The following is a 27,038-nucleotide window of genomic DNA, read 5'->3' as shown; positions in this document are numbered from 1 at the left end:
TCATAACATGAAAAAAATGAATAAAATCACAAAATTGTTTGTAAATGAAAATGGCCATAAAAGAGCCTTTTCCCATTTGTACTAACTAGTTTTATGAACCCATATGCATGTCTTTGACACTGGTAATACTGTTATCTCCACTCACACTGGATTACATATGGGCAATATGAATATCTGCCCGCATACAGCTGTGGTCCAGCGTGCAGCCAAGCGGTTGACATTTCCGGCAGCTGTGCGTCTCTTTCTATTGGCTGGAGTCGGTGGATCCCACAACAAGACCCTCCCCTCGGTAAAAAGGCCAGACTTGAAATGATGTTTTAAAGTCTGCCAGCTCTTTCTCACTTCTTTTTATTTTCGTTCCAAAGGCAGAAATCCGCGATATATCGCCTCCCGTGCAGCGTCAAGTCACAAGGGTGAGTCTTTACATGCCTTTAAATATCACAATGCAACATCGAGCAGTGTTATCGCCCGGAATGCCGCGAGCTTGTTTTGGCATTTAGTAATAACATTAAACAAGTTTAACGTTAATTGAAGATATAGAGATATCGCTGCAGTAGCGAATAATTGTGCGCAACAGCTGTTATGGGCTGTAATGGACCCGTTTCTTGCGAAACATTGCAGCATTATGAGCCAATAGAAATGGCCTTCTGCATCGATCTGGTTTTCTCCATACGTCTCGATCTCAGAGCCGTTTGACAGGTCAGATCCAGTCGGAACCGGATGCTGGTGATTGTCACGCGAACTAACCAGCTGCTTTGTGTCGAGCAAGTTTTATATGCGATTCGCATTTACTTAATGCTGATGCTGAACAATCAATGTTTTACCGAAATGTCAGAGTAGCAACTGTTGTGTATTTGCTACTGTGTGTTTACAATGTAACGTATCTCAAAGTCATTCTCGCACTTAAACATTTGCTTTTGATTTATGTTTTGTTTCCTAGTAAACATACAAGAAAAACAGACAACAGTTCACTTGTAGCTGCACTTGATGTATTCTGTCATACTGTGCACAGCATACTCGCTCGAACTAGTCTTAAGACTTGTTTGCTTGCAATGGTGGCTGTGAAGTGAATAGAATAGAACAGAACACAATTAAATTAATCCTTGTTTTGTTATTCAGTCTGCATACAGAAAACCTGCTTTGTGACTTGATGTGGAATGTAACACAAAACTGCATGTTTGATAGCCTGTATACTTTTCATGCAGTAGTTTTAATAGTGTCTCACCATCTAATGGCTAGTATCACAATTTGCTATCAGATTTATAGATGCATTTGTGAACCACAGTAGAATGTAAATACATGCGTATAAACACATACATATATGTAGACGTGGCTTATTGCTTTAACAAAATGAATCAAATTCATAGCAACCCACTTCATCATAAAGTGATTGATCTGTCATCCTAGTAGTACACTTGTTTTTCCTTAATGGTTCCCATGACAACTGTCTGGCAGTATGTATAAGGTTTAAGAGGTTTTACATCCTCTACCCCTGAATGTGTCCCCCTTTCATGTTCTGTTGCCACAGAGACCGATTAAAGACCTTCAATGCCAATGCTCAGTTTCAACTGCTTAACCCCTGAATGACTTTTCATACGTATTTATTACCTAATTTAGCTGTATTATTTCATAATATATCTAATTATTACAGAAATAAATGGGGAAGGCATGAATGTTGTGTGTGAAGTGAACGTTTCATGAGCTAATGTAGCAATGCTGAGACTTCTGTGTGATCTAATAGGCTGTTTAAATCACGCAGAGAGTTTACCAATAGGCTCTCAGTTGCCCGTGCAGTGTTCGTGAAGAGCATTATTGTGCAATGAGCTGTGCACGTACTGTACGACTGTCATTGCTGGGTCTGTCTCTCAGAGAGCTCAATGTTATCTTCACTGATCAAAGTTTAATATTTGATCGGGATAGTTGTCTTACAATATCTGATGCAAATCATCTACTATCTTCCAGGTTAATAACATTGCAGGTTGAAACGGTTAGTTATAGATCAGTAAATCTGATAAGCTCTGAATGCAGTGTATTTTTCAACTCTAAATGGAATTTGTAAATATGATTCATAAGGTTGTACTGGGTATTGAGGTTACTGTAGACTGTCTTGAAGCATACTTTGGTGTTTTCCAGCTCCCAGAGAAGTGTTATGTAACACTGGAGCGGTCTGCATCTCACAAATGGCTTTGCAGTGGGAGAATGTGTTTGGTGCTCTCGTGAGGACGAGGAGCAGAGGGATTGGCTGCTGGTTGAGTTGTGTAATCCAGCACTGGTTGCTATTGTTCACTTGGAAGTGGTCCCCCAGTGCAGTGACAATACTGAGACCCCGGATGAATATTGATTAGCTGGGCTGGGGTTTTGTAACAGTGGATTTTAACCAAATGAAATAAAACTGTGGCGCATAATTCTCTGTTATTAGTCATTTTGAACATCCTAAGGACTATTTTACACTTGGACATTAAGCTGTCACAGTAATGACATTAAGTTATTAAAAAAGAAGGATTAAATCACAGTCTTTCAACGACACAAGATGAAGTTAACCCACAAGAAATTATTGTCCCCCAACCTTCAAACAAGTTAAAACCATTTTGCATGCTGCATCTTCAGAGGCGCATGACACCGGGCTTGTGTAACGCATGTTTCGAGAACCAGTTCTATCCGGTTGATGCGCCATCTGGATGGGGAGCCTCTGAGACGGGGGAGCGTCTGGATTTTTCCTGCTTGTGCCGCCTCGATTGCATAAGCCCCCTCAGATCGGGAGCAGAAGAGAGGTGCACTTTCTGTTTCCGCACTCCTGCGCATAAATTAAGATGCAGCGGGTTCAAGCAAACAGACAGTTCTTCAATTTGATGCCTTTAGACAAGCAAGCATAAACAATTGACTTCCTTCGAATAAAGTATGGAAGGCTGATTCTCAGAGCAACTCGTAAAAACATACGCACGTTGCCAGGACTCACATGGTCGTGGAGATCCTGAAAGTATGTCATTTTGTAAACATCTGAAAAATCATGAAAAGAAATTTATGCAGTGAATGCAAATTCACTAAGTCTGATTATGTTCAATTCTGAAATATTTCATCAGCGAAATTTGGGCATTATGCTTTAGAAAATGTTTTCTTATTAGCAATCATCAAACAAAGGTAAAAGTCATTTATAACCGGGGCAATCATACTGCTAAAACCTGTTGTTTAGTCTACACTAAAACACAAAATATGCCTACAAAATACGCAGTGTCGTCATGCAGTTCTTTCCCTAACACCGTGTCTACACTGGACGCGACACGACACACGGCTTGTTTTAATGGGTTTGTCACGCCGCATCCAGTGTAGACAAAATGTACAATTATAATTGGTTCTAATGCGTTCTATTGTCTTTTGCCGCGTCACATTCGGTCTAGACATGGTGTCAGCATATGCTCATGTTTTATATTAGCTGAAGCTGTTTCAGGATTCCCTCAGGTATCACTTTATTCCTAAAGCAAGACTTTTCGTCACAATTAATCTTGGCGCCAAAGCTCTTCTGCGTGCACTCGAGTCCCTGAACCACGTGCTGTTGGTAAGATTTAGCTGTACTTGTAAGTCACTGCGTTACTCATTGTCTGCAGTGTCCTCACTGGACTCTTCATTCTAACAGATGATGGTTTTGCATGTATAGAGATTACGGACAGAATTGAGGGACATGGCAGAACCTGCTGCTTTGGGAAATGGGAACTGTCTGTGTTTGTGAAGCAAAACATTTTTCAGTAGCTGACCACGACACTGAGATTTGAGAGGAAAAATAGTTTTACAAAGGGTAAAGGCTTTGCTAATAAATATAACAATTAAAAGAGATTTTAATAAGAACATTGAGTTCTCCAGATTGGTTTGACCCACACAGAGATCTGATCGCATTATCATAAAGTCAGTCTAGGTTTACATTAAGAGACGAATTTGTCCGAAATTTGCATCCGAAATTTCCACACGTTAAAAAATAAATACGACCTCACGTTGTGTCAATCACATTTACACACTGCCTCCGATATTTTCGTCCTTCATAAAAAAATTCGGACCGGGTTTGATTTTCTGCGTTTTTCGCGTCCGTCAAGCATTTTGAGTGGCCTTTTTTAACAATTCAGAGACACCGTACAAACGAGAGCCAAATACGAAAAAACGCATACGAAAATTTCGGACTGTATGTGCAAAGACATTTAGTCTAAATTCCAGGTGCAGTTGTAATAGATAAATAAAGTGGATTCATGGCATTGTTTTTCAAATTCATTTTACAATTGTGTAAAGCTAAGCTTTATATTGCTGGAGTTTTGTTTGTGAATAAAAGTTCCCTTTTAGATCATCAAATAGGAGATTCTATTAAAACCCCAGAATTTGAGGATGACAGAGTCTGTTTTTACATTCATGCATTTTCCAGACACATTTATTTAACATTTAACATATATATTTTATATATAAATATATGTTTGTATTCGCAACTGATCGTTCTTTAATTTGGTGCTGGCAAGTATTTGCTTCCATATTGTTGCAACATATCGTTTTCTTTTCTTTCCTCAGGTCAAGTGAAAGGCAGGTGCTGTGTACTGTCTCTCTCTTTCTCTTCATCACTGTCTCAGCTACACATGGCTTTTTCACTCCTGACCCGCCAGCTGACTGCCTCCCTTCAGCAAAACCTGCGTCTTACCACTACAGGTACAAAACCACACAGACATGAAGGACTAAGATACCCCTCTGTATCTGTTTGTTTAAGCTGCCTGACATAACATAAATCCAACCAGTGAGTTTGGGGTGAGGCTTTCCGTCTTACCTAGCAATAGCAAATGGAGGAAGTGTTTGAACCATGGAAGTCGTTATTTTAACAATTTGGCACCAGTGGTCTGACAGAGGACTGAATTGTAATGTTCTCAACCTTCTGGTGACTCTCAAAAAGAGCTTAAGTTGTCACACAGAATTTATTCAAATGAAATATCCCGTAGCAGAGCTTTGAAAGTGAGGTGCTTCCTGTGAATAGTGGTACTGTGTTGATGTAGAGCCAGGTCTTGAGAGGGGCACAGTTCAGAGTTACTTAACCGTGTAAATGAGTTACCGGGAACTGCTTCTATCCAGCTGTGGCTTGAACATTTTTTATTCGTAGAAAAGTCGATATGTCTTCTTTGATAACAGGTCACATTGACTAGGTCTTGCCAGCTTCTTTCATTAATCAGTAGCTCAGTGACATTCTTATAACCCTTTCTAACCTCTAAGAGCCTCATGTGCACGTAAATCTACTATCCAAACACGGCTGTGTACCACATATCATGTCTGCTTGGTCACTGTTCAATAGGGTTGGGAATCGTTTGATTTCTATTGATTCCAATTCCAGTTCCAGTTCTGCTTATCGATTTCGATTCTTATTGATACCCAGTTTCGATTCCATAGTTGAAGTAAAACATTTAGATATTAGCCTGTATGGTCATTTAGCCTGCTTATTGACTTGTTTGCAAAATATATATATATATATATGAGCACCGTTTTGTGTAACTCTAATGAAATTATGGTTAATTTGTGGTTCCTGTGCTTTTAAATGCAAATACTATAGTTAAACTATGCTTACTATAGTAAAAATATTGTTAATTTTCATAAGGGCGTTTATTGAGATATCAGCAGATCACGCAACGCGTGACAGGAATTGATCCAAACTGTTCAAACTGAACTATAACAGATGTACTAGAGGTCAGTTTTTTCAATTCAAATACTGTATACATCCAAAATGCAATTTTATGGAAGGTATTGACACTGAACCAGAGACTATGAATCAATAATGAAATATGTAATCCTGTAATCTAAATGTAATTTTAGTCTGGTTTTGCTTATTAGGTTGCAGATATGTGAGCAAAACTGCCACCAAAACCGAATCAGAGTTTGAATATGACGCCCCCTCTATGAAGACACCCGTTCCAGGTCCAAAGTCCAAGGTATAGTCTCAACATTTCAACACCTTTTATTATCATGTTGAATTGTCAAACTCTGGAGGGAATCAGACAATAGACAATATACTGTAGAGAACTCATTATATTATTTTTTAATTATATTATATGTATTTTACGTTAGAAGACTGTATGGATAGTACTGTACAGTCTCTATCTGATTCTACCCGCTTAGCCAAATGTTATTTCTTATTAAAACAGTATCTGGGATGCTTCTTAATTATTTATGACTTTTAATTTTTTCTCATTTAACAGGAGCTGTTGAGACAACTGGGGGACATTCAGGTAAAACAGACAAAAAATAATCTTGACCTTTCATTCAGTGAATTAGCACATGAACAAACTGGTGTCTTGTAAAAGACTCTGTACTGTCTCTGTCATGCATTTATTTGGTAACCGATTGAGTAACTTTTTCATAAGAGCCAGACAGTTACATCACAAAACAAGCAGCATTATAGTAAGTGAAATTAAAGTGTGATTTTTCGGGACCAGATGTTTCCATCTGCAAGTCTGAAGACCCCAAAGTTGAGAATCTCTGCTTTACTTGATCAACAGCTCCACTTCTGGTTAGACTTACAGACACATTTCAGGCCATGTGGATGTCTTGAGTGTATTGAGTGATGAATGCATTTCAGGCAGTAAATTATCTGCTGTCTGGACTGGCTTCAGTCACAGTCATTCTCTGACCGCTTTGCTCTGGATGAGCAGATTGATGAGAGGTGACAGGCATCGATAAGGCTAATATCACAGATTCGTTTCACTACGCCTCCTGTGCGTGTGACGCCTGGTCACCGGCGTCTACCTCCATCGCACGAGATTAGATGTAAGACGAGTCCAAATCTATTCGTCAGACGTGCTAAAAATAGATACTGCAATCAGGTTTAAAGAATAGCAAATACAGTACAAGCATCATTATTCACAAACATTTTGGGAATGAGTCACACTGCAGTACATTTTACGCAATGTGTCTTGCAACAAAAATAATTCGTAATTTGGTTCAGTACCTGTACTGTACCTTTGAAGGAGTAGTTCACCTAAAAGTTCACTCAGATGCATATGACTTCATCTTCAGTTTAACACGTTTTTTATTTTTTAACTTTATACACATACTGTATATAGGTCCCAAAATGCTGAAGCTCCTTAAAACACAAACAAATTAATATTTTGAACTTTAGTGGAATTGAAACAAGCACTAATTTAAATTATGGCAACATGTCTGTAAAACAAAATCTCATTGGGTTTTCCTCAGTATGCTCAAAATATTAGTCATAGTTCATAGTGAAAGTCATAGTTCACCCAACAATTAATGTTAACTGGCACCCATTCACTTCCATTGGTTTTGTGTCTGTACAATAGAAGTAAATGGTTGTTCGGTTACCAGCTTTCTTCAAAATATCTTCTTTTGTGTTCTGCAGAAGAAATAAAGTCATACAGGGTTGAAATGACAACAGGGTGAGTAAATGATGACAGAATTTTCATTTTTGGGTGAACTATTACTTTAATCATTTTCTCACACCTATCATTTTGCTTCAGAAGAAATGTATGTTTAATTTACGAAAACAAGTCATATACATTGGCATGTCATGAGGGTGAGAAAATTAGGATAGAATTTTCATTTTTCGTTAGGGTCAATGTGAGAGTTTTGGACCAGGTAACTGCCAGGTTGTGGACCATTTCTCCTCATCGCTCCTTGACTCGCAATGCGAAACGTAGCTGAACAGGACCTAAAAACCCGTGGAACTTAAGGAATTTGCTGGTGTCTCATTAGAGTTTCTAGCAGAATTCACCAGTGTGAATTTTAGCCTGTGCTCTTCAACAAACCTAAGGCACTGTTTGTAACCTGAATGTGACATCGCTGTGCTATTATGTGAGCGTAGTGGCTTGAGGGTTCCCCCACAGCCATTCACAAATGTAGATCTGAAACTGTGCCAGAAATTCAAATATGTCGACAGGCTGATTTATATTATCATAATTCATTCCTCAACATGACTCTCTCTCTCTGTGCAGAATGTTGGAGCTGTTCATTTCTTCTGTAACTACGAGGAGAGCAAGGGAAACTATCTGGTGGATGCGGATGGCAATCGAATGCTGGATGCATACACACAAATCTCCTCTATCCCCATTGGTGAGTTCAGTTATTTTAACCAACCTGCTTATGGTTGCTTCATATTGTGTCTCTTCTTGAGGAGATGTGTGGTGTTGCTTTATAACTTCATAACAATTCATGTTGAATCTACAACTTGACCTGAGAGACTGTCCGCAAAACCATCTTCTCTCTCTCTGCGTGACCAAACGGTCATTTATTTCATGTCTGTTAGCTTATTTACATTTAATCAGTCTCAACAAATTGAGTAGAGCCACTGTGTCTCACTGTCACAAATGCCTTCAGGTGGTGATTCAGATGTAATAAGTTTTGATTCCCCTCTCACTCGCTGCTGCTGTATCGCTTGGGCAGAATTGCATTATGGGATGTGCTTGTTATATTACTGTAACCCCTACTGACCCACAGCAGTCACTTCGACAGACACATGCAGATTGCAGTGTTTATGTTTGCCCATTGGAGTGGAAACAGAAATAAGAAATGAGTCGCCTTCACACACAGAGCACAATTCAACAGCTCTCTTTAGTTATAATGTCGCACACACACACACACACACACACACACACACACACACATCCTCGATCTGTTTAGACGCAAGTGAGATTTATTGTACCCTGCGGCTTGTTTCTTGCATGTTTCAGTGAAGCACACGGCTTTATATCTTATATTTCACACTTATCTGCAGGCTTCAACAGGCTGAAAATCATAAAATAATGTACTTATCATTAGGCTTTTGAACTTTGATGCGTCCTTCTGACACAAAGAGTATGGCAGATTTTGATAAGTTTTCTGGGCTTTTCTGGTCAGTTTTATGTTGTAACATATCTGTGAGAAAGAGCTCTGGGATTGCTACAGTATGCTGACTTTTACATAACCTTAAAAAGGGAAATGAAAATTCTGTCATCGTTTACTCACCCTCTTGACATTTTAATCCCGTATGACGTTCTTTCTTCTGCAGAACACAGACGAAGATATTTTGAAGAATGTTGGTAACCAAATGATGGCGGTACCCATTCACTTCTATTTGCAGACACAGTCAATGGGTACCGCTGTTGTTCGGTTACCAACACTCTTCAAAATATCTTGAACGTCTTACAGGTTTGAAATGACAAGAGAGTCCGTAAATGATGACAGAATTTTCATTTTTGGGTGGACTATCACTTTAACTAAAAATAAAAAAACATTTTTTTCTCTGGATGAGTGTAGTTGCGTGGACACATCAGTTCATCTCAAATATCTGTTCTGACCTTCAGTCCTTTTTGAGGGAACAACATCTTTCAATGGCTAATTTCAACCTAGTTGTAAGTAAAAATTATATAAGAGAAGCATATTTCAGTTAGTGAATAACTGCCTGTCCTGTGTGTTCAAGAATCAAACTGGAATGTGTTCTGTTCTATTAATTTAATTGTTATTCAACTAAGTATTCATTATGATTGATTAAGCTTAATTTAATTGATTTTTTTTACCTATACTGTAGCACATCCAAAGAAAGCAAAGAATTAGGCTTCAAATTATAAAATGTATTGAGTGGAAGAGACAGGTTGTGAAATTAAAACTCGCTTCTACTCACCAGCATGCAAATATGTTTATAGCCTTCGGCTCCAGTTGGCATAGGCCTATATGATAAGTCAATACAGCTGCTGTTTGTTTGGTGTGCTTGTTTGTGTGTACACTGTTTTTATTCTTGCAAAATCACCCTGCAAGTTTAATGTGCATTTGACAATGTTTTCCATTTCATTTAATTTTCCTTTTTAGGTTACAATCATCCAGCTTTAATGAAAGTGCTGACCAATCCAAACAATATGGTAAGACTTGATCTTAATGTGAAATCGCACACAATATGGTGAGCGATGAGGTGAGATTTTTAAAGGAACAGTTCACCCAAAAATGAAAATCCTGTCATCATTTACTCACCCTCGATTTGTTCCAAATCTGTATACATTTCTTTGTTCTGATGAACACAAAGAACGATATTAGGAAGAATGCTTATAACCAAAGAGTTCTTGACCATCATTGACTACCATAGTAGTATAAAATATCTTTATAAATGTCTTTGTTCTGTTGAACACAAAAGAAGATATTTTTATTTTTGAGTGACCTGTCCCTTTAAGCATGTAGTGCACAGGGCTACATGTGATTTTAATATTTCACTTACTCTTAATTTCTCCTTACAGTACACTATTTAAACAGATAACTGCACAAGCATTCAAATAATTATGGCAAATAATCAACTCAGTTTGATCACTTTTGCATCAGTGACATTTTTTATGTTTTTGCAGAGTGCTTTTGTCAACCGAGCAGCGCTTGGCATCCTGCCACCTGATAACTTCCCAGAAAAGCTGGTTGAAAGCCTTCTGTCAGTAAGTGCTCCTAAAGCCTGTTTGAGTTCAATCTGTTTGAGTTTCATGTCAAGCGTCTCTGATCATTTTGTGTTCCTGCACCACACTTTCGTTGGAGATTGATTCATTGAGAACTTTAAGGGCAGCTATTTTGCGTAAGAACTACAAATTGCACAATCATTTGACCTAGGCCTGAGAATGAGGCAACTGCTGCCTTTCACAGATTGCCTCTTTCTCTTGATAGCGTAGTTTCAAATGTCATAAACATTTCACTCTATTTTCATCAGCTGAAAGTGGTTTAATGTGTATTATAGTGGTCCCAGTGTGAAGTGATGTGATGTGATGTGAATGACTCTTTCTTTAAATCAGATCACTCCCAGCGGGATGTCCCGGGTGCAGACAATGTCCTGTGGATCCTGCTCCAACGAGAACGCATTCAAAACCATGTTCATCTTGTACAGAGTGAGTAGACATACTTCAGTATAATGTTGGTGTTGTTCTGAACACGGCTAAGGGATGCTTTCTCAAATAAAAACAAAATTAAACGATTGACAGCACTGCTTTAATAATTAACAATGGCTTTTCAATGGCTGTTAGAATAAGGAGAGAGGTTATAACGGCCCTTCTGAGGAGGACATTGGCACTTGCATGATCAACCAGGTTAGAGTCCCACACAATATGAAAGACTCCAGAAGACCCTCCAAAACCATCATTTAACCTACATCATACTCTCCCCTCCTTCTCAGAGCCCTGGATGCCCAGAGTTAAGCATTTTGTCTTTCATGGGGGCTTTTCATGGAAGAACTTTGGGTAAGTGGACAAAACTTGATTCTTTTGACATACATGTAAGCCCACATGTATTTGTTTGACTTCGTTGTCATTCGGATCATATGGCTCAATCATTTGAATAACAAAGAAGCCCGGCTGTTTTGTTTCTCAACAGGCACATTGATCTTAATGTGTGTGGTGTTGGATTTCAGGTTGCCTGGCCACGACACATTCAAAACCCATTCACAAACTGGACATACCCACCTTTGACTGGCCCGTGGCCCCCTTTCCCAAACTGCAGTACCCTCTGGAGGAGTTTGTAAGGGAGAATGCACAGGAAGAGGCCCGATGCCTAGAGGAGGTCAGCAGTCTCTCATTCATCCCTGCCATCTGGAATATTCTGTGACTCTACGTGATGTGTTTACAGTAGGACTGCATGAATAAATCCATTCGGTGTTGCATTGTTTGATTGTTTCTTAAACGATCTTGTTTGGTCTTTTTTAGGTTTCGTAGAGATTTACTTTGAATCTTTTTTCTAAACAGGATATTGATGTTCAGTAGTATGAAATATTTTATCATTTAAACTAGGGCTGTCAAACGATTTATCGCAATTAATCGAATATATAATCAAATAAAAATGTGTGTTTACATAATATGTCTGTGTACTGTGCATATTAGTTTTGTATTCATAAACACACACACATACATGTTTACATATTTAGGAAATATTTACATGAATTTATCCATATTTACCAATAATTTAAATGATATCTAAAAGTTTATTCATTTTTTATTATCAATATCGATATTATTCTGTGCGTTTGACAGCCTTAATTTAAAACTTTGGTTTGACGTAAAATTTGTCATTCTAATACACGGCAACGTAAATATCATAACTGTCGTCATGTTCTAGACTAAAAAGACTAAGCAGTCTATTAAATTTGTAAAAAAGTGTAATACAGATATCAAAGCATCGTGTGAGGTAAATACGAACTCCAACATGTCTCTATAGGCGGAGGATCTCATTGTAAAGTGGAGGCAGAAGGGCAAACCAGTGGCTGGGATTGTGATCGAGCCCATCCAGGCCGAGGGAGGAGACAACCACGCCTCCCCTGATTTCTTCAGCAAACTCCGCAATATTGCACGCAAGGTAAAGCTTTATTCTCTAAAGAGAAAGTGAATGGCATTTAACCCTCTCTTGCGCTGTATTTTATTCTCTTAACGGGTCCAGGCTTTGAAGTAGTTCCAGACACTCCAGTTATAAATCATTCAAATTAGACCCTTTGAAGTGTCCACTGAAGACAATAAAAGCAAGCCCACAGATTCTTCTGAACAAGATTAGGCAAAGGACAAAATGGAATAATTAGATATCATTGCATTAAGCCCAGAAAAAAGGGCTTCTTATGTGATCGTGATGAACCCCACGCTTTTCCTGAAAAAAACACGGCAGCTGTCCACTTCAAATGGAGCGTGTCAACGTGTGACGGCTGTGTCCAGCGGCCATTGCGTGCAGTCTGACAGGACTGGTTTTTACAGAGATTGAGCTGACGGACATTCATCTGACTCTTTCAGCATGGCTGTGCTTTCCACGTGGATGAAGTCCAGACTGGTGCAGGAGCTACAGGCAAGTTCTGGGCCCATGAGCACTGGGGTCTGGATGACCCTGCTGATATTGTCTCTTTTAGCAAGAAGATGCTCACAGGAGGATATTTCCACAAGGATGAGCTAATGCCAGAAAAAGTAAGAACATTTTTTTTATGATTTTATTTTAAATGCCCCCTTTGTTTTTTGTGTTAAATGAGCCGTTGTTGATGAACTGTTTTGTGTTTGCCATCTTTGTGTCTAAATGATTGCTCATCCTTAGATAAGGTTCATAGCTCTTCCTAAATTGCTCCAGACATGAGCAAGCTTGCCCCCTACTGTTGAAAATTTGTATCTTCATGTTAACATTGTGCCGTATACATACAGCCAAATAATGAATGAGGCACACTTTCATTTAATCACCATTTCTAGATATATTGTGGCCATTCCATTCCAGTGTCTGTTGTATTTCAATAAAATCAAACCTCAGAAGTGACAGAACATCATCTAATAGCAATGTGAAAGACACATGAAAACTGAGTTAAACATCGAGGTTATCACATAATAAAATATTTTTTAACTTTTCCTAAATACATGTACAAGTATCACTGTTGCATTGCTTAAAAATGAATATAAACCTGCAGTATTGGAGGTCTAAAAAATACAGAGCATCTTTTCTGTTATTTTGACCTGTTTCTCCAGTTTTAATTTTCTGCAAATAAATGCAAATAGAATATTTTTGTTTGAATTTTGGGAGAAATGTTGTTAGTAGTTTACAGAATTAAACAAAAATAGTCATTTTTTACGTAAACACATTCCTTTAAATAGGTTTTTAAATAGGTGTCTTATTTTTTCTGCAGCTGTATATACAGTATATATATATATACTTTATATATGCATTATAAACTTAGTTTCAAAAAATTGTTAATTAAAATAATTATAATGTTGTATAATTGCTTGTTAAATAATCAATAAATATGAAAAAAGGTCTTGATTTGCAATATTACATTCACACGTTCACAAGAAGTTTATTAATATTGTGCATTACCCAACCTGTTAAAATGTCTTATATTATTTGTCCTTGTGTTCGGCTGGGTGGATGAGATTAGTTTACATCCCAGTCATGTGCCATAATCTGACATTACCGTATCCACCTCAGCCCTACAGAATCTTCAACACGTGGATGGGAGACCCCTCAAAGAATTTGTTTCTAGCTGAGGTGCTCAATGTGATCAGGAGAGAGAACCTTCTGGAGGAGGTGACGCGCTCCGGGAAGGCTCTGTTGAACGGTCTTTACGCACTGCAGGTACGGCCTTCATTATTTGACTGATCATGACTGATCCTTCACTGAGGCCACAACTAATAAAACCCATAATGGATCCATTATGTGGATGCTCATTGTTCACCCGAGGGGCAGTCTCATTATTCCTGTCACAGGAGAGAGAGAGTGTACCTGCGCCCCTGATTGATCTTGTCAGCTTAATGTGTATTTGTTCCGAGGCTAAGGTCGTGGATTGATGATGGCCTGCCGCACTCCCAGATCAACATTTATTTAACCGTTTCTTTTTTCTTGTAGGCCCAGTACCCTCATATCCTGAGCAGGGCCCGCGGTCAGGGAACATTCTGTGCCGTAGACGCCCGGGACGATGCCATCCGTGACAGTATTTTGATCAAGACTAGGAACAAAGGTAAACCATGGCATTTACGATCTTTCTCTTAACAAGATATCAGGTGTCACATTCTGTTGAATTTCTTTTCCATGTGCATCTAAAAATGTTTTTCATGTAATTAATTAAGTACAATTAAATAAATGATTTACTTCACCAGGTGCTTTTCTGGGCTCTTGTGGAGAAAGGTCCATCCGTTTCCGTCCTGCTCTGGTCTTCAAGGAGTATCACGTTCACCAGCTTCTGAACATACTAAATGATGTCCTGGCTGAACACAAATAAGAGTCCCGGATGCCCAGATCGGACATGATTATGAAATGTTGGGGTCTGAGCCCAGCGAGGGTGTATAGCTTGTCACAGTTAATCTCACTTCCTCTCAGTCTATTCTCCTCCTGACATTTCCTATTTAAAATGATAGGAAGCTGTTTTCTTTTTTTGATCAGAAACTTAAGTTAGCCCAGCACCATATTTTCTCATTGTCTGAAGACAGGCAGAAATTCCAGTTAAAACCCCCTAGTTAAAATCTAGGGTCCTTCACTCAAATTTATTTTACAAACCTAATCAGTATTTCATCTCTAAACTGTAATGAACCGTAAATGAGGTCCCTGAGGACCAAAGGGTTCACAAGAACTGTCCCAAGACACCTCTGACCAAAGCAATATGAAGACTGCAGAGATAGAACAGGATTTCTAACTGCAATATTACTTTCCTAGTACTTCAGAACTTGGTGTTAGGACGTTGACGTGCAAGATTGTGTATGAACACTGACAAAAAATGAAACTACTGTCTTACTGATCTGTTGTTTAAGGAGATGAATTCCTATAAAGTAGATGCTATTTTAGTATCTATAGTGAATTGGCAGCGCTGGAAATTGTTTATAATGTGTAACATTGCATGACTACAAGATTTTCAGAGTACCTATGGTGAAGTAAAAGCATGTGTGACAGATTGAAGGTGGAAACAATGGTGGACTGATCGTATCCTGGGGTTCTGGAAAGAGCCAATGGAAAGTGGAAAAAGTCAGAAGGTTCAGAGAACTGTGGAGCGTCTATTCTTGTTTTAACAGAACATTTATTGATCTGAAGGAAGTCAGCATTGGAGAGGACTGTTTTACTGTATTAGTTTAACTCTGGCATCCTTTCAAATAAAATATGTGAATTTATTCTTGCGAGAACAAAACATCATAGCACAACCTGGTTATATGAGGGCTGATACGTTCTACAGGTGTGCCAAAGTCCTATAGCGTTAATAGTGTTTCACAGTTAACCAAGGCCATCAATTTGTACCCCGGTCTGTTCAAATAATATAATCAAAAGCACATAACACTATCAGACAAGCTTGGGGCAGTTTAGTTTATTGTCCACCCAGCTCAGGTGAACGAACATGATCCCCTCATTCTCATGCAGAGAATAAGGAAAACATTTTCAGCTGAAACCGAGACGCACAAAATCACTCGACCAGTTTGATACAGCTAGCATGCCTGTAACTGTTTGAGTTTTGGGGTGATTCTCCTGTTCTGCTTGCTTCAAGCTGAGGGTGAATATAGATGTGGTTTTAAACATCCTTTTCTTTCAATATATTGAGGCTTATGTACTTACTATATAGTTAGATTATGCAATACTTATTCTGTGTGTTTACCACTGTGAAGGCCAAATTTCCATTTTAGGGCATCCTTATTTAAACTGACATTAAATTAATATATGTATAAAATCACATCATGTTAAAACCGAGCGTTTGAACATTATTCTTGTGATATTGTGTCCCATGTCTGTGAAAAGTAAAAATGTAGTTCTGGTTTTGATTGCATTTTAAATGTTCCTTTTAATGTTGTGAAACACACAGGGCGCTAGAAAGCCAATATGTGAAAGTTGCCTGTCTGTACTTGGCAAAGTCTATTGAATAGAGAACTGTGTATCGTTGATTAACAATTATTTAAAAAAGGCTAAAGTTTTACAATGTTGTGTCATAAAATTAGAAAAAAAATTATGTATTTCTACATAAATGTTGTCTGAAGAAAATATGTCTTAAAAATAAATTTTACTTTTTTTGTTAATCTGTTCTCTTGGTTTTGTAGCAAAATGACAACACAAATCCTATGAGAAATGGTCAAACGATTTATTTTCACAATATGCAGACATAGAACTCTTTATTTTTCAAAAATATATCAAAGACTTTTTATCTATGCTGTTTGTATGAGTTAAGGCTTCCTGTCAAGAGTGTGCAGTGTTTTGAAAATCCTAATATTCACAAGACAACTAAAGAATGAAATCACAGATGGTTAATGTAAGCATAGCTGACTGGTGTTTATGCCGCAATAAAAAAAAGATCATTGTTACAAACAAATCCCCCTCACTAAGTCCCCCCCAAAAACCATACCAAACACATATCAAATAAATCTTTGATAATTTTCTTAAGAGTGAAGCGATATCATCTTACACCGCAGTTAAAGGCATTCATTACTGTTCCCCCACACCTCAAAAACATAACATCCATTTCAACATGACAGTACAGATTTAGAGAACTATCCATATCATTGCTCCTCATGATTGGACCACAGTTCCCGACCAAGTCTCATGCTTCGTGCCTGGTGCTAAATGAGTAATGGTCACCTCCACAGCCTGGATCTTCTCATGTTTAGGTGGAATAGAGCAGATCTTATAGCTCACTTCATCTCCTTCCACTGGTACATATTCACCCTCGATGCTGTGGGAAGATAATAATATGAGGAGAAGATAATAGTAGGAAAATTTACAATGGTAGTCAAAAGTGCCCCAGAACTGTTCTTCAAAATAGCTTCTTTGGTGTTTAAAACAGAACAAAGACATTCATAGAGCAATTGTTCCTACTATGGTAGCCAATGGTGGCCAAGAACTGGTTACAAGCATTTCTTCCAAATATCTTTCTCTGTGTTCATCAGAACAAAGAAATTTATACAGATTTGGAACAACTTGAGGGTGAGCAAATGAACAGTTCCTTTGATTACACATAAAACAGTTGCTGTGGAGTATGTGTTAGTATTCATGGAATAATGAAATGTTGTTTAAAGGGATACCTTCACCAAAAAATGAAAATTCTGTCATCATTTACTCACCTTCGAGTTGTTCCAAATCTGTATAAATTTCTTTGTTCTCATGAACACAGAGAAAAATATTTGGAAGAATGCATATAACCAGACAGATTTTGCCCCCCACTGTCTACCGTAGTAGTCTACTATGGGAGTCAATGGGGGGCAAGATCTGTTTGGTTATATGCATTCTTCCAAATATCTTTCATTTTTGGGTTTAGTATCCCTTTAAGGTTCAGGATAACTCACTCAGATATGTGCACAAAGATGTCTTTGGCTCCGTCTGATGGTATAATAAAGCCGTGTCCTTTGGAACGTGAAAAGCACTTGCAGACCCCTGTAAAAACCGGCCCCTCAGCTGCACGCGCTGCACTGAAGTGACAAAAACGAAAAATACATAATAACATACAGGATAGAGATTATATAATGCATGACGAATGATGGTGTACTCACGCCGAGCAGGTACGATTGCGGCGGGTGGGCAAGGGGCTGGGGATCAGGTAGCTCCTCATGGGGGAGGGCGAGCGGTCTCTGTGGCATCTGGCGGGCAGACGCAGATTGCTGGGGGACACCGGAGAGACCGGTGACAGCGGGGACAGAGGAGGAGTGCTGGACTGAGATGCCTTCACAGGAGACGATGCCTCTGAAGACATGCTGATGCTGATGTGTTATCTCAGAGACCACTGGGAGAGGAGAGATGAAGAGTTTGTAACAGACTCCAATTGGTACTTTGCTGATCACCGAAACTGTCACATACCCCAAGAGAGTTCATGTAACTCAATATCAATAGTGTTTAAAGCAGAAACACAGTCTGAGGGAACCACTATGAAAGCTAACACTTGACATGAGATGGAACAAAAATGAGTTAGTGTACTACTGAAACACAAGACCTCACATTTGTCACCACAAAACTGCATATTCAATGTAAATAACTTGTCTGCACGTATTATTGAAACAACCATTTAAACTGAATGTCAACAGTGTTTTATGTCCTTTTACTTTCAGCACACCTGAACTGCTTCCACTCCGTTGGCCTGAAGCTGTGACTTCCATCCCAATAATCTAGTTGATCCCGCAGACCACGCTTAGCCATTGTTAGACCTACCTGACAAAGTCCTCATCTAGGAAGATATTACAAAATTGTCAAAAGCCAAAATCCCGCTCATAGACGCTGACCCCCTTCCATGGACTAACGCGCCCGACCTCCATGGTAAGCACTGGAGCGGTGAGTGTTAACACGGATGGTCCACGGAGGGTCAAGCATCATGGGTAATGACGGCAGTTAATGGCACAGAGTGCATAACCACACCCCCCTCCCCACTGTCATCTCTCTTATCTGGGCCATTACAGCCCACACGAATCAGTGAAGAATGAGACGACCGAGAAAACTGCTCCTTATGACTAATAGCACATGGCATAATAATTTGATCAGTTTAAAAGCACAGAAGAACCGTCAAAATGGCTTTCTGGACACTCCTGTGCGGCTCTACCATGGCAACTCTGTGGTTACGACTCTTTTGAGAAATGCGAGAGGAGAATGGACCCTTTTGTACCTTTAGATGGATTACATCACTGCAATTATAGCTTTCTGCCGTCAGGCTCAGCATAACCCATCAACAGAAATGAGACCAGAGAGTCTTTGAAAGCACAGCAGTTATTATTGTGTGCTGAGGTACTGAAGCATGGGTGAACATTTTCTGTGCTGGCTCTTATTTGTTCAACAGACATCAGGGAAACAGGCACAGCCTGGTACAGAGAAATATCATCTCGCTGTAGTTTCCCTGTACATATGCCAAGTTCTATAGCTAAGACGTACACAAATATTATGCCAACTAACTAGGGGTTTCAGAATATACTGGTATTGACAATAACCATCATCTTAAAAACGATGATTATCAAAATTGTGTTAGTGCTACACATATGCTTTCACACCTGTTTAAAAACGATGCCTTAACTCTTTTTACAGTCATATTTGAATTATTGGCCAAAAAACAGAAAAATAAACTAAAGATAAACTGATAGCATTAATTATAAAAAAAACATTTCAATAAATATTGTGATAATATCGTTATCAGGAACTCTTTTGGCCACAATAGTCATCTGAAAATCTGATGTCATGACAGCCCCTTAGCCAACCTTGTGCATTTGCATATTGTCCTATTGAAACCTCAGGAATGGAAAATTCAGGAAATGCTTTTGAAATAACTAAACACTGTGTTGTCAAAGTTGGAAAGTACTTTTTAATACTTTTTACTGGTTAGATATTAGCAAAATCCAGAGACAAACATCACAAAAATCACAAAATATAGTGCAGTGATATGTATTAATAAAAGCACAGGAACTAGGAAGTATGTCATTTTCTCCATAAATAAATCTGCTTTTTTAAAATAAAAACAACTAAAAGTTTCCAGATACACTTAATATGAACTACGTGCATCTGTAAAAAAACATGTTTAATTGATTAACCCCCTTTATAGACCTACACTAACTAATTGGTCCATGATCATTCTTTAGAAGTCACTGTTGCTCTGGAAACAAGGCAAAAGCTTACTACTGAGTGGTCACTGTCAACTCACTTATACAATATAAGCCAATACTTTTTAGTAGTTCTCGTAAAGCAACAAATAGTTTATTCTCTCAAAAAAGAACTACACAGTTATGTACTTTTGTTCATTTCTAAAATCAAAATTTCTTTAAAAAAGACTGTAATGTTGTGATAGATCTCAGATTCAATTGGTGTGGTCTATGGCTAAGAACGCTTTATTGAGCTTTACTAATTTGGAGGAATATAAAAAAGATACTTGACACTCTTGCTTTTTATTCGTCCATCACTTCAAAAAGTCTAAATAACAAGAAGCACATTTTATGTCACAATCGTTTCATTACACAAAAGACAGATGAAGACAAGACCCCAGAATGAGCGCCTAGACCTTTACACCAAAGGCCAACTATTGAATCAACTCCATCTCTAAGCGGAGTTTGCTGTTGAAAACTCTGCCTGCGTAGGCAAATAACTGTCTGCCTTAAGTCAATCACAATAGAAGCACTAAGCCATTTTGTGAACGGACATCAAAAATTATTATAGACTATGCCATGCCATGCGTGTTTGAACAGAACAAGCCTTTATAGACTAAATGCGTTTTCAAGCTCTACAGGCCTGCAAGCTCAAAAACAGAAAAAAACTGCATGTGGGCCAGGAATATTTATATTTGCATGTACATCAGCTAACAGGAAACTTAATAAAAAGTCAATGGATCCTTACAACAGCTTGATCTGTCACAAGTTTACACCTCCTGCGTGTTGGCGCCGTCATACATTCTTGAGTGCTTGATAACATCAAGTCAAATGTTTGCTGCGCTTTACAAATGAATTCTAGCTACGCATACACAGAATCTCAATTTACAACCTAAAACGATATTCCCTACAGGTCTGCCAAGTGGAATAAACAACCTCCGCATGCAGATCTAAACCACAGACAGTTACGCAGGGTATGTTTCTGATAGTTTACTAACCTGCAACTGATCTAGCGAAATAGCTTTGAAATCAAAGTCATCTTTGTGCTTGAGCTCGATGGACTACTCACCAGCCACAGCCCACTCGCACCAACGCTGCCTGTTCTTTTTGAACGAGGAAGCACGACCTTGCTCACTCCAACCACCCCCACTCGTTCACTCCACCTGGAGCTTGTGCTGGTGGGTGTGGCTTCCCAGAGGGCCTGGAGAGGAAGGTCGCTGCAGGAACACGAAGGTGGTGATTATAAATATGACAGTGATGGAGAGATAAAGGGAACCTGGATGGGTAGCTGCCAGGCGATGGAACAGCTGTGCGTACAGGGCTAAAGAAAACAGCAGCTGAGAGTCTAGAGGTGAGAAATGTGGCATGAGTCATAATTTGACCTTTTGTTTCCGCTCAAGAACCCGAAGCACCTGAGGAGGTCCGGTTTCTAAAGAACACAGGAAGTGGAGATGCACACTTTACAAAACCACAACATAGTAACGGAATTTAAAAAGAGCATTTTCACACCAGCACGGTATACCAGCACCACCAACTCAGCTGCATTTGCACAATAACATGCCACTCCTGCCCATATATTCCCAGAGACAAGCTCAATAGAAGCTGACAGAGGAATATTAAAAACCGCACACAACCCGGAGCAAACGCTAAAGGAAGTATCGCTGCCCAAGTTTGACAAAACATCTACAAGGTCTAAACGCCTACATTCTGCTCAATAGTTCTTCACTCAATATTGAAAGAAGCTGGATCCAAGGACAGCCATGACTCAGACCACTGGTGATGCGTTTTACAAGCGTGAAGCAAGAGAGCATGAATGCAGGTAATGTTTTAAAGCTGGGTGACCTATAGGAAACAGTTAAATGGCATGGCTTATTCATGCATCTTCATCTGAGAGGGGTCTATTTTTGGCTTTAAATCACATTTGCAATGTGATGACAGTGAAAAAGATAAAAAAGGGACAAGTGACAAACAACGTGAAAAATGTGACAGAAGCTGTAACCACCAAAGATAGTAAGACATGACATCAGTATGGGTTTTAGAATGAAGGCTCACAATTTTACATTTGACTTTCTCTAATCTTAAATATTTGGTTACATAATTAGGTATATGATAAGAAATAAAGTTATAATGTTCATCTTTAGATAAAAAAGCATGGTGTGACAGCAGTAACAGTCAGTGCTAAGACAGTCTTTTTCAATTATAATTTTATAATTTAAATATATTATAATTTTAAAAAGCTTAAAAATAAAACCAAGTACAGCTTTCAGCTTACAGGCCAAAAGATATTTCCCTCTACAATGCTCTACAATGTGAACTCCCTTCAAAACATCTTGTGTTTCGCAGAAGAAGGTTCATGAGGGCAAATTCTGACAAAACTGTCCTTTTAAGTAAATCATTTGTTTAATGGTGTCTTACAGCTATAACAAGGGATTCCGTGTAACCAAACATGAGAATCACGTTTGCGCACGCACATTAACAAAAACCACAAGCTTCCAGATAACAATGAGCTAATAGTTGAGAGAAGTTTTAAAGGTCTCCTCAGACGAGCACTTTCAACAAGTTGGTATGATTTATTAGGGTCTTCATGAAATGTCTGGAACATATTTTGATTAAAAACACTCAATGGCTGTGTAAACAAAACCCTTCTTGCCTCGTCAAAAACAGCTATGCTCACAGCAACCCGTTTTGGTGCATGTCTCTTTAAATGATAATGCGTTACAGCGAACCCCACCCCCCTTCTGTCCGGCGTGTCAACACAACACACGTGTAGTACTGCCATGGCAAAGGTTTAGCTAAATGATATTTCCTGAATTCCTCTGCGGTTAGTTTCATCTTAAACGTCTCAAATCATTCGTCCGGAGACAAAAAAATCAGTCACAGCAAACAGCGCATCCTAATGCACTTACGTTGTGCGTGTATGCTAACCTAAAATCCACAGCAGATCTCAGCGGAATTACATGGATTTTAGCGCTTGTCATTGACAAGTTATAACATTACACACACAACGTGAGAGCTAGTTTGCTGTGACAGATTTTTCAGCCTAAACACGAATGATTTGAGACGTTTAAAAAGGAACTAACCCCAGTGTTCGCCCCTGTTCATTAGCAAAACAAACAGCTTGCCGCAGCTAAACATAGTAACGCACATAATGTATTAACATTCATACAGCTAAACTCCAAGAGTCCATCTGCACTTATATACAGTAAGTTTAACACTGGCTTTGAATGTTCTATTTAGCCCGTGACTGACTTAGCTCCCTTCGCTATCATATGCTAACGTTATCCTCCTATATACACTCACCTAAAGGATTATTAGGAACACCATACTAATACGGTGTTTGACCCCCTTTCGCCTTCAGAACTGCCTTAATTCTACGTGGCATTGATTCAACAAGGTGCTGAAAGCATTCTTTAGAAATGTTGGCCCATATTGATAGGATAGCATCTTGCAGTTGATGGAGATTTGTGGGATGCACATCCAGGGCACGAAGCTCCCGTTCCACCACATCCCAAAGATGTTCTATCGGGTTGAGATCTGGTGACTGTGGGGGCCATTCTAGTACAGTGAACTCATTGTCATGTTCAAGAAACCAATTTGAAATGATTCGAGCTTTGTGACATGGTGCATTATCCTGCTGGAAGTAGCCATTAGAGGATGGGTACATGGTGGTCATAAAGGGATGGACATGGTCAGAAACAATGCTCAGGTAGGCCGTGGCATTTAAACGATGCCCAATTGGCACTAAGGGGCCTAAAGTGTGCCAAGAAAACATCCCCCACACCATTACACCACCACCACCAGCCTGCACAGTGGTAACAAGGCATGATGGATCCATGTTCTCATTCTGTTTACGCCAAATTCTGACTCTACCATTTGAATGTCTCAACAGAAATCGAGACTCATCAGACCAGGCAACATTTTTCCAGTCTTCAACTGTCCAATTTTGGTGAGCTCGTGCAAATTGTAGCCTCTTTTTCCTATTTGTAGTGGAGATGAGTGGTACCCGGTGGGGTCTTCTGCTGTTGTAGCCCATCTGCCTCAAGGTTGTGCGTGTTGTGGCTTCACAAATGCTTTGCTGCATACCTCGGTTGTAACGAGTGGTTATTTCAGTCAAAGTTGCTCTTCTATCAGCTTGAATCAGTCGGCCCATTCTCCTCTGACCTCTAGCATCAACAAGGCATTTTCGCCCACAGGACTGCCGCATACTGGATGTTTTTCCCTTTTCACACCATTCTTTGTAAACCCTAGAAATGGTTGTGCGTGAAAATCCCAGTAACTGAGCAGATTGTGAAATACTCAGACCGGCCCGTCTGGCACCAACAACCATGCCACGCTCAAAATTGCTTAAATCACCTTTCTTTCCCATTCTGACATTCAGTTTGGAGTTCAGGAGATTGTCTTGACCAGGACCACACCCCTAAATGCATTGAAGCAACTGCCATGTGATTGGTTGATTAGATAATTGCATTAATGAGAAATTGAACAGGTGTTCCTAATAATCCTTTAGGTGAGTGTATACGGTACATTTACGTCAATTCAGACTGTTGATAAATATTACTTACATCGGCAGTTTTGTCTCGTTCAGTCGGTCTCGATCCCTCTTGAGGAACAACTTTGAAGCTAATCCTGCTTGTACTGTCCCAGGTTGAAAAAGCACTCCGGTTTGAAGTGATTCGAAACTTATGGTTTCTGATGGATTTCCACTAAAAATAAAATAAATCAACTCCTGTCTCTTCCTAGGTTTGGACTCTGTGCAGCGACTACATTGCATGTTGTCCACGAACTTTAGCCATGGCGTCACGCACACCGCTGTCGCTTGTGAAAACAACAATGGCGGAGCACGGTGGGCAGAACTGTGTAGATTAAGGGGCGGTAACATTATAATAAAATCCTCTTTGGGCTTCACAATCGGAGCGAAATCTGAACGGCTCGATTTCTCACATGCTTGCAGAGAAAGGCACACCAAAACAAACTTTACTGGGTTCTTATTTTTCACGTTTTCTGGGTTGCAAGATGCAACCCAGAATTATAGGGACCCGATTATAGCACTTAAACACAGAAAAAGTGGGGTTTCGTAAATTTCTCAAACAAAATAGTGTGGTAGATGGACTCCGCCTGGAGAGATTCAGTTTACACGATGGTCCTGCTTGTGGAATTGCACAATATGAGCACGACGCAGGAAAGGCATGGTTCACACTCATAGCTTAGTTTAGCATGAGCTTGCAAAATATGTTGTTTTTTGTGAGAACTGTATCTGACTGACACAAGCTGACTTGTAGAGTTGAAAGGCTGAATCTATTCTGTGACAAGCTTTGAACTCACAAGCATTTACATCTCAGTGCTGCTCTCTGACATAGCACCATATTTTTCCACTTCATTATCTTTCACCTCAGTGACTTCATAGTGGGTTTGCTTTGCGTTAAACAGAGATTGAGCTACAGCTGGCATGTGTAAACAGATGGTCAGATAGCAATTTCTGCATGTGTGACTTACTACATTAAGAACTCAATAGGCTATGTTTATCTAAACCCGGGTGTAATCTCTGTTTTGGATTACTTTGTGCTACGCTAAATTTATTGTGTTCTCCTCGGAACCCCATTAACTAAGAAGTGTTAAGATTTTAATCAGTATTTCCTTAGAACAAGTCACATAAAATGGCAACAAAAATACAGAAACCCTCTTACTGAAGACACTAGATTACACTGTACACTGCACACATTACACTGTTTCTTTATTTCTAGTAACTGTTCCATATGCAGTCCATCATGACCTTTGGTTTGTCTGCATAAGATCCCACTGGGATGCTGGTGTCACTCTCTCTATTCCAGCCGGAGAACTACAGTATCAGTTACGCAATTTGAAAGCAGGGCCTCAAAGAAAACATTTCTCCTTTTGCCTAACCCTGTTGAAGTACTGGACTACATAGAAATGCAGTAAACAACAGTCTTGGATTAAAGACGCAAAGCTTCTTTATTTTCAAATAAACACTGAACTACCTGACTATATGACGCATCATTTTCTCTTACAGGTGAATCAACAACTACACCTCAAAAGCACTGCGTTCATGACGGACAGGAGGTCTTCCGCATATACAAGCAGTCGTCTGTGTAGTCATCGATTTTCAATTTCGAAAGAATAATAAGCAGCTTTGAAAGAGAGATCGCGCAAAATCTTCACGAATACATGAAACCTCACGTGTGATATAAATTAAATCATGAAATAGTTCATGGTTTCAACCCATATGCAATAGGAAATGAATCTAAATGTGCGCTAAACCCAAAACAACGCACGACAGAAAGTTACAGTAAGCAAAGCTGAAATCAGCGCATCACGAGAGAGGATCTGCTTTTGCACGGTCATGACTTAAGCAAAATTTTGTCAAAAGCTGAGTGTCAGCAAAATTTCTAATTCATCAGGATCACAAAACACATTTCCTGTGTATTTCCTACAATTGTGGCAAATATTTACTGATAATGTTACAGTTCACAGAGCTGAGCTGTGACCCCTCCCTTTACCAGTTACTTGAAAATGCTTTTATTGTCAACAGCTAAGACTTTTGAGGTTTTTGACCATCTGAAATCTTTAAAGTAAATATGCATGGCAAGAGAGGAGAATACAACCTACGATCGAGCAAAGATGCAACAGATGAAAGTGACCACTCTAAAAGAGCAATCCATTTGTATTTATTTATTTGTTTCACTATTTACATCAAGACATAAAAACACGCTTTAGGGCGAACTGAATGCGATTTTCGATCACTCGAATTCTTCACGAACAAACAGAAATCTCATTTCTTTCACTTTCGTTAAAAAGTCACATTTTCTGTATATCTTCCAAGAAGACTCAAAAGATCACTCACCGCTGGCAAACGTGCAGGAGAAAAACGCAGATGTCAAGATCTATTGTTTAAAAACAACAGCCATTCAAAAAACAGCCACAGTAGAAAACTTGTTGTTAGGCGTTTGCTGGTTCCCTCTCTAGTTACCTCACACAGTGTGAATGAGGGTCCAAAGAGGCGTGACTGAAACGATGCCATCCAAAATGACATCATGA

At 39.2% G+C, this 27,038-nt stretch overlaps 2 protein-coding genes across 4 annotated transcripts; one reads left to right on the top strand and one right to left on the bottom strand.

Moving 5' to 3' along the window:
• The first annotated feature begins 206 nt into the window (after positions 1–206).
• Positions 207–16,460, top strand: abat (4-aminobutyrate aminotransferase). The gene is made up of 17 exons (XM_057345618.1): positions 207–289; positions 366–413; positions 4,543–4,677; positions 5,842–5,939; positions 6,207–6,236; positions 7,959–8,076; positions 9,808–9,857; positions 10,332–10,412; positions 10,761–10,853; positions 10,989–11,051; positions 11,138–11,201; positions 11,372–11,520; positions 12,172–12,309; positions 12,732–12,899; positions 13,900–14,046; positions 14,317–14,428; positions 14,568–16,460. Exons 3-17 carry the CDS (start codon positions 4,608–4,610, stop codon positions 14,687–14,689), a joined length of 1,503 nt encoding a protein of 500 aa, XP_057201601.1. The 5' UTR covers positions 207–289; positions 366–413; positions 4,543–4,607; the 3' UTR covers positions 14,690–16,460.
• Positions 16,461–16,509: 49 nt separating this feature from the next.
• Positions 16,510–26,984, bottom strand: carhsp1 (calcium regulated heat stable protein 1). Of its 3 annotated transcripts, none has more exons than XM_057345637.1 (4): positions 26,845–26,984; positions 17,925–18,154; positions 17,721–17,843; positions 16,510–17,110 (listed from the first exon to the last, which is right to left on the bottom strand). In XM_057345637.1, the coding sequence occupies exons 2-4, from the start codon at positions 18,122–18,124 to the stop codon at positions 16,948–16,950; spliced, it is 486 nt and encodes a 161-aa protein (XP_057201620.1). In that variant the 5' UTR covers positions 18,125–18,154; positions 26,845–26,984; the 3' UTR covers positions 16,510–16,947. The 3 variants fall into 3 exon arrangements, with proteins under 3 accessions (XP_057201620.1, XP_057201622.1, XP_057201621.1); XM_057345639.1 differs by lacking the exon at positions 26,845–26,984 and adding an exon at positions 21,055–21,167; XM_057345638.1 differs by lacking the exon at positions 26,845–26,984 and adding an exon at positions 20,984–21,094.
• Positions 26,985–27,038: the final 54 nt, after the last annotated feature.

The sequence above is a fragment of the Triplophysa rosa genome, linkage group LG11 (genome assembly GCF_024868665.1).
Source record: "Triplophysa rosa linkage group LG11, Trosa_1v2, whole genome shotgun sequence".
Taxonomy (NCBI): domain Eukaryota; kingdom Metazoa; phylum Chordata; class Actinopteri; order Cypriniformes; family Nemacheilidae; genus Triplophysa; species Triplophysa rosa.
Note: the sequence above shows the minus strand (reverse complement) of the source record. Positions and strands in the feature narration are given on the sequence as shown.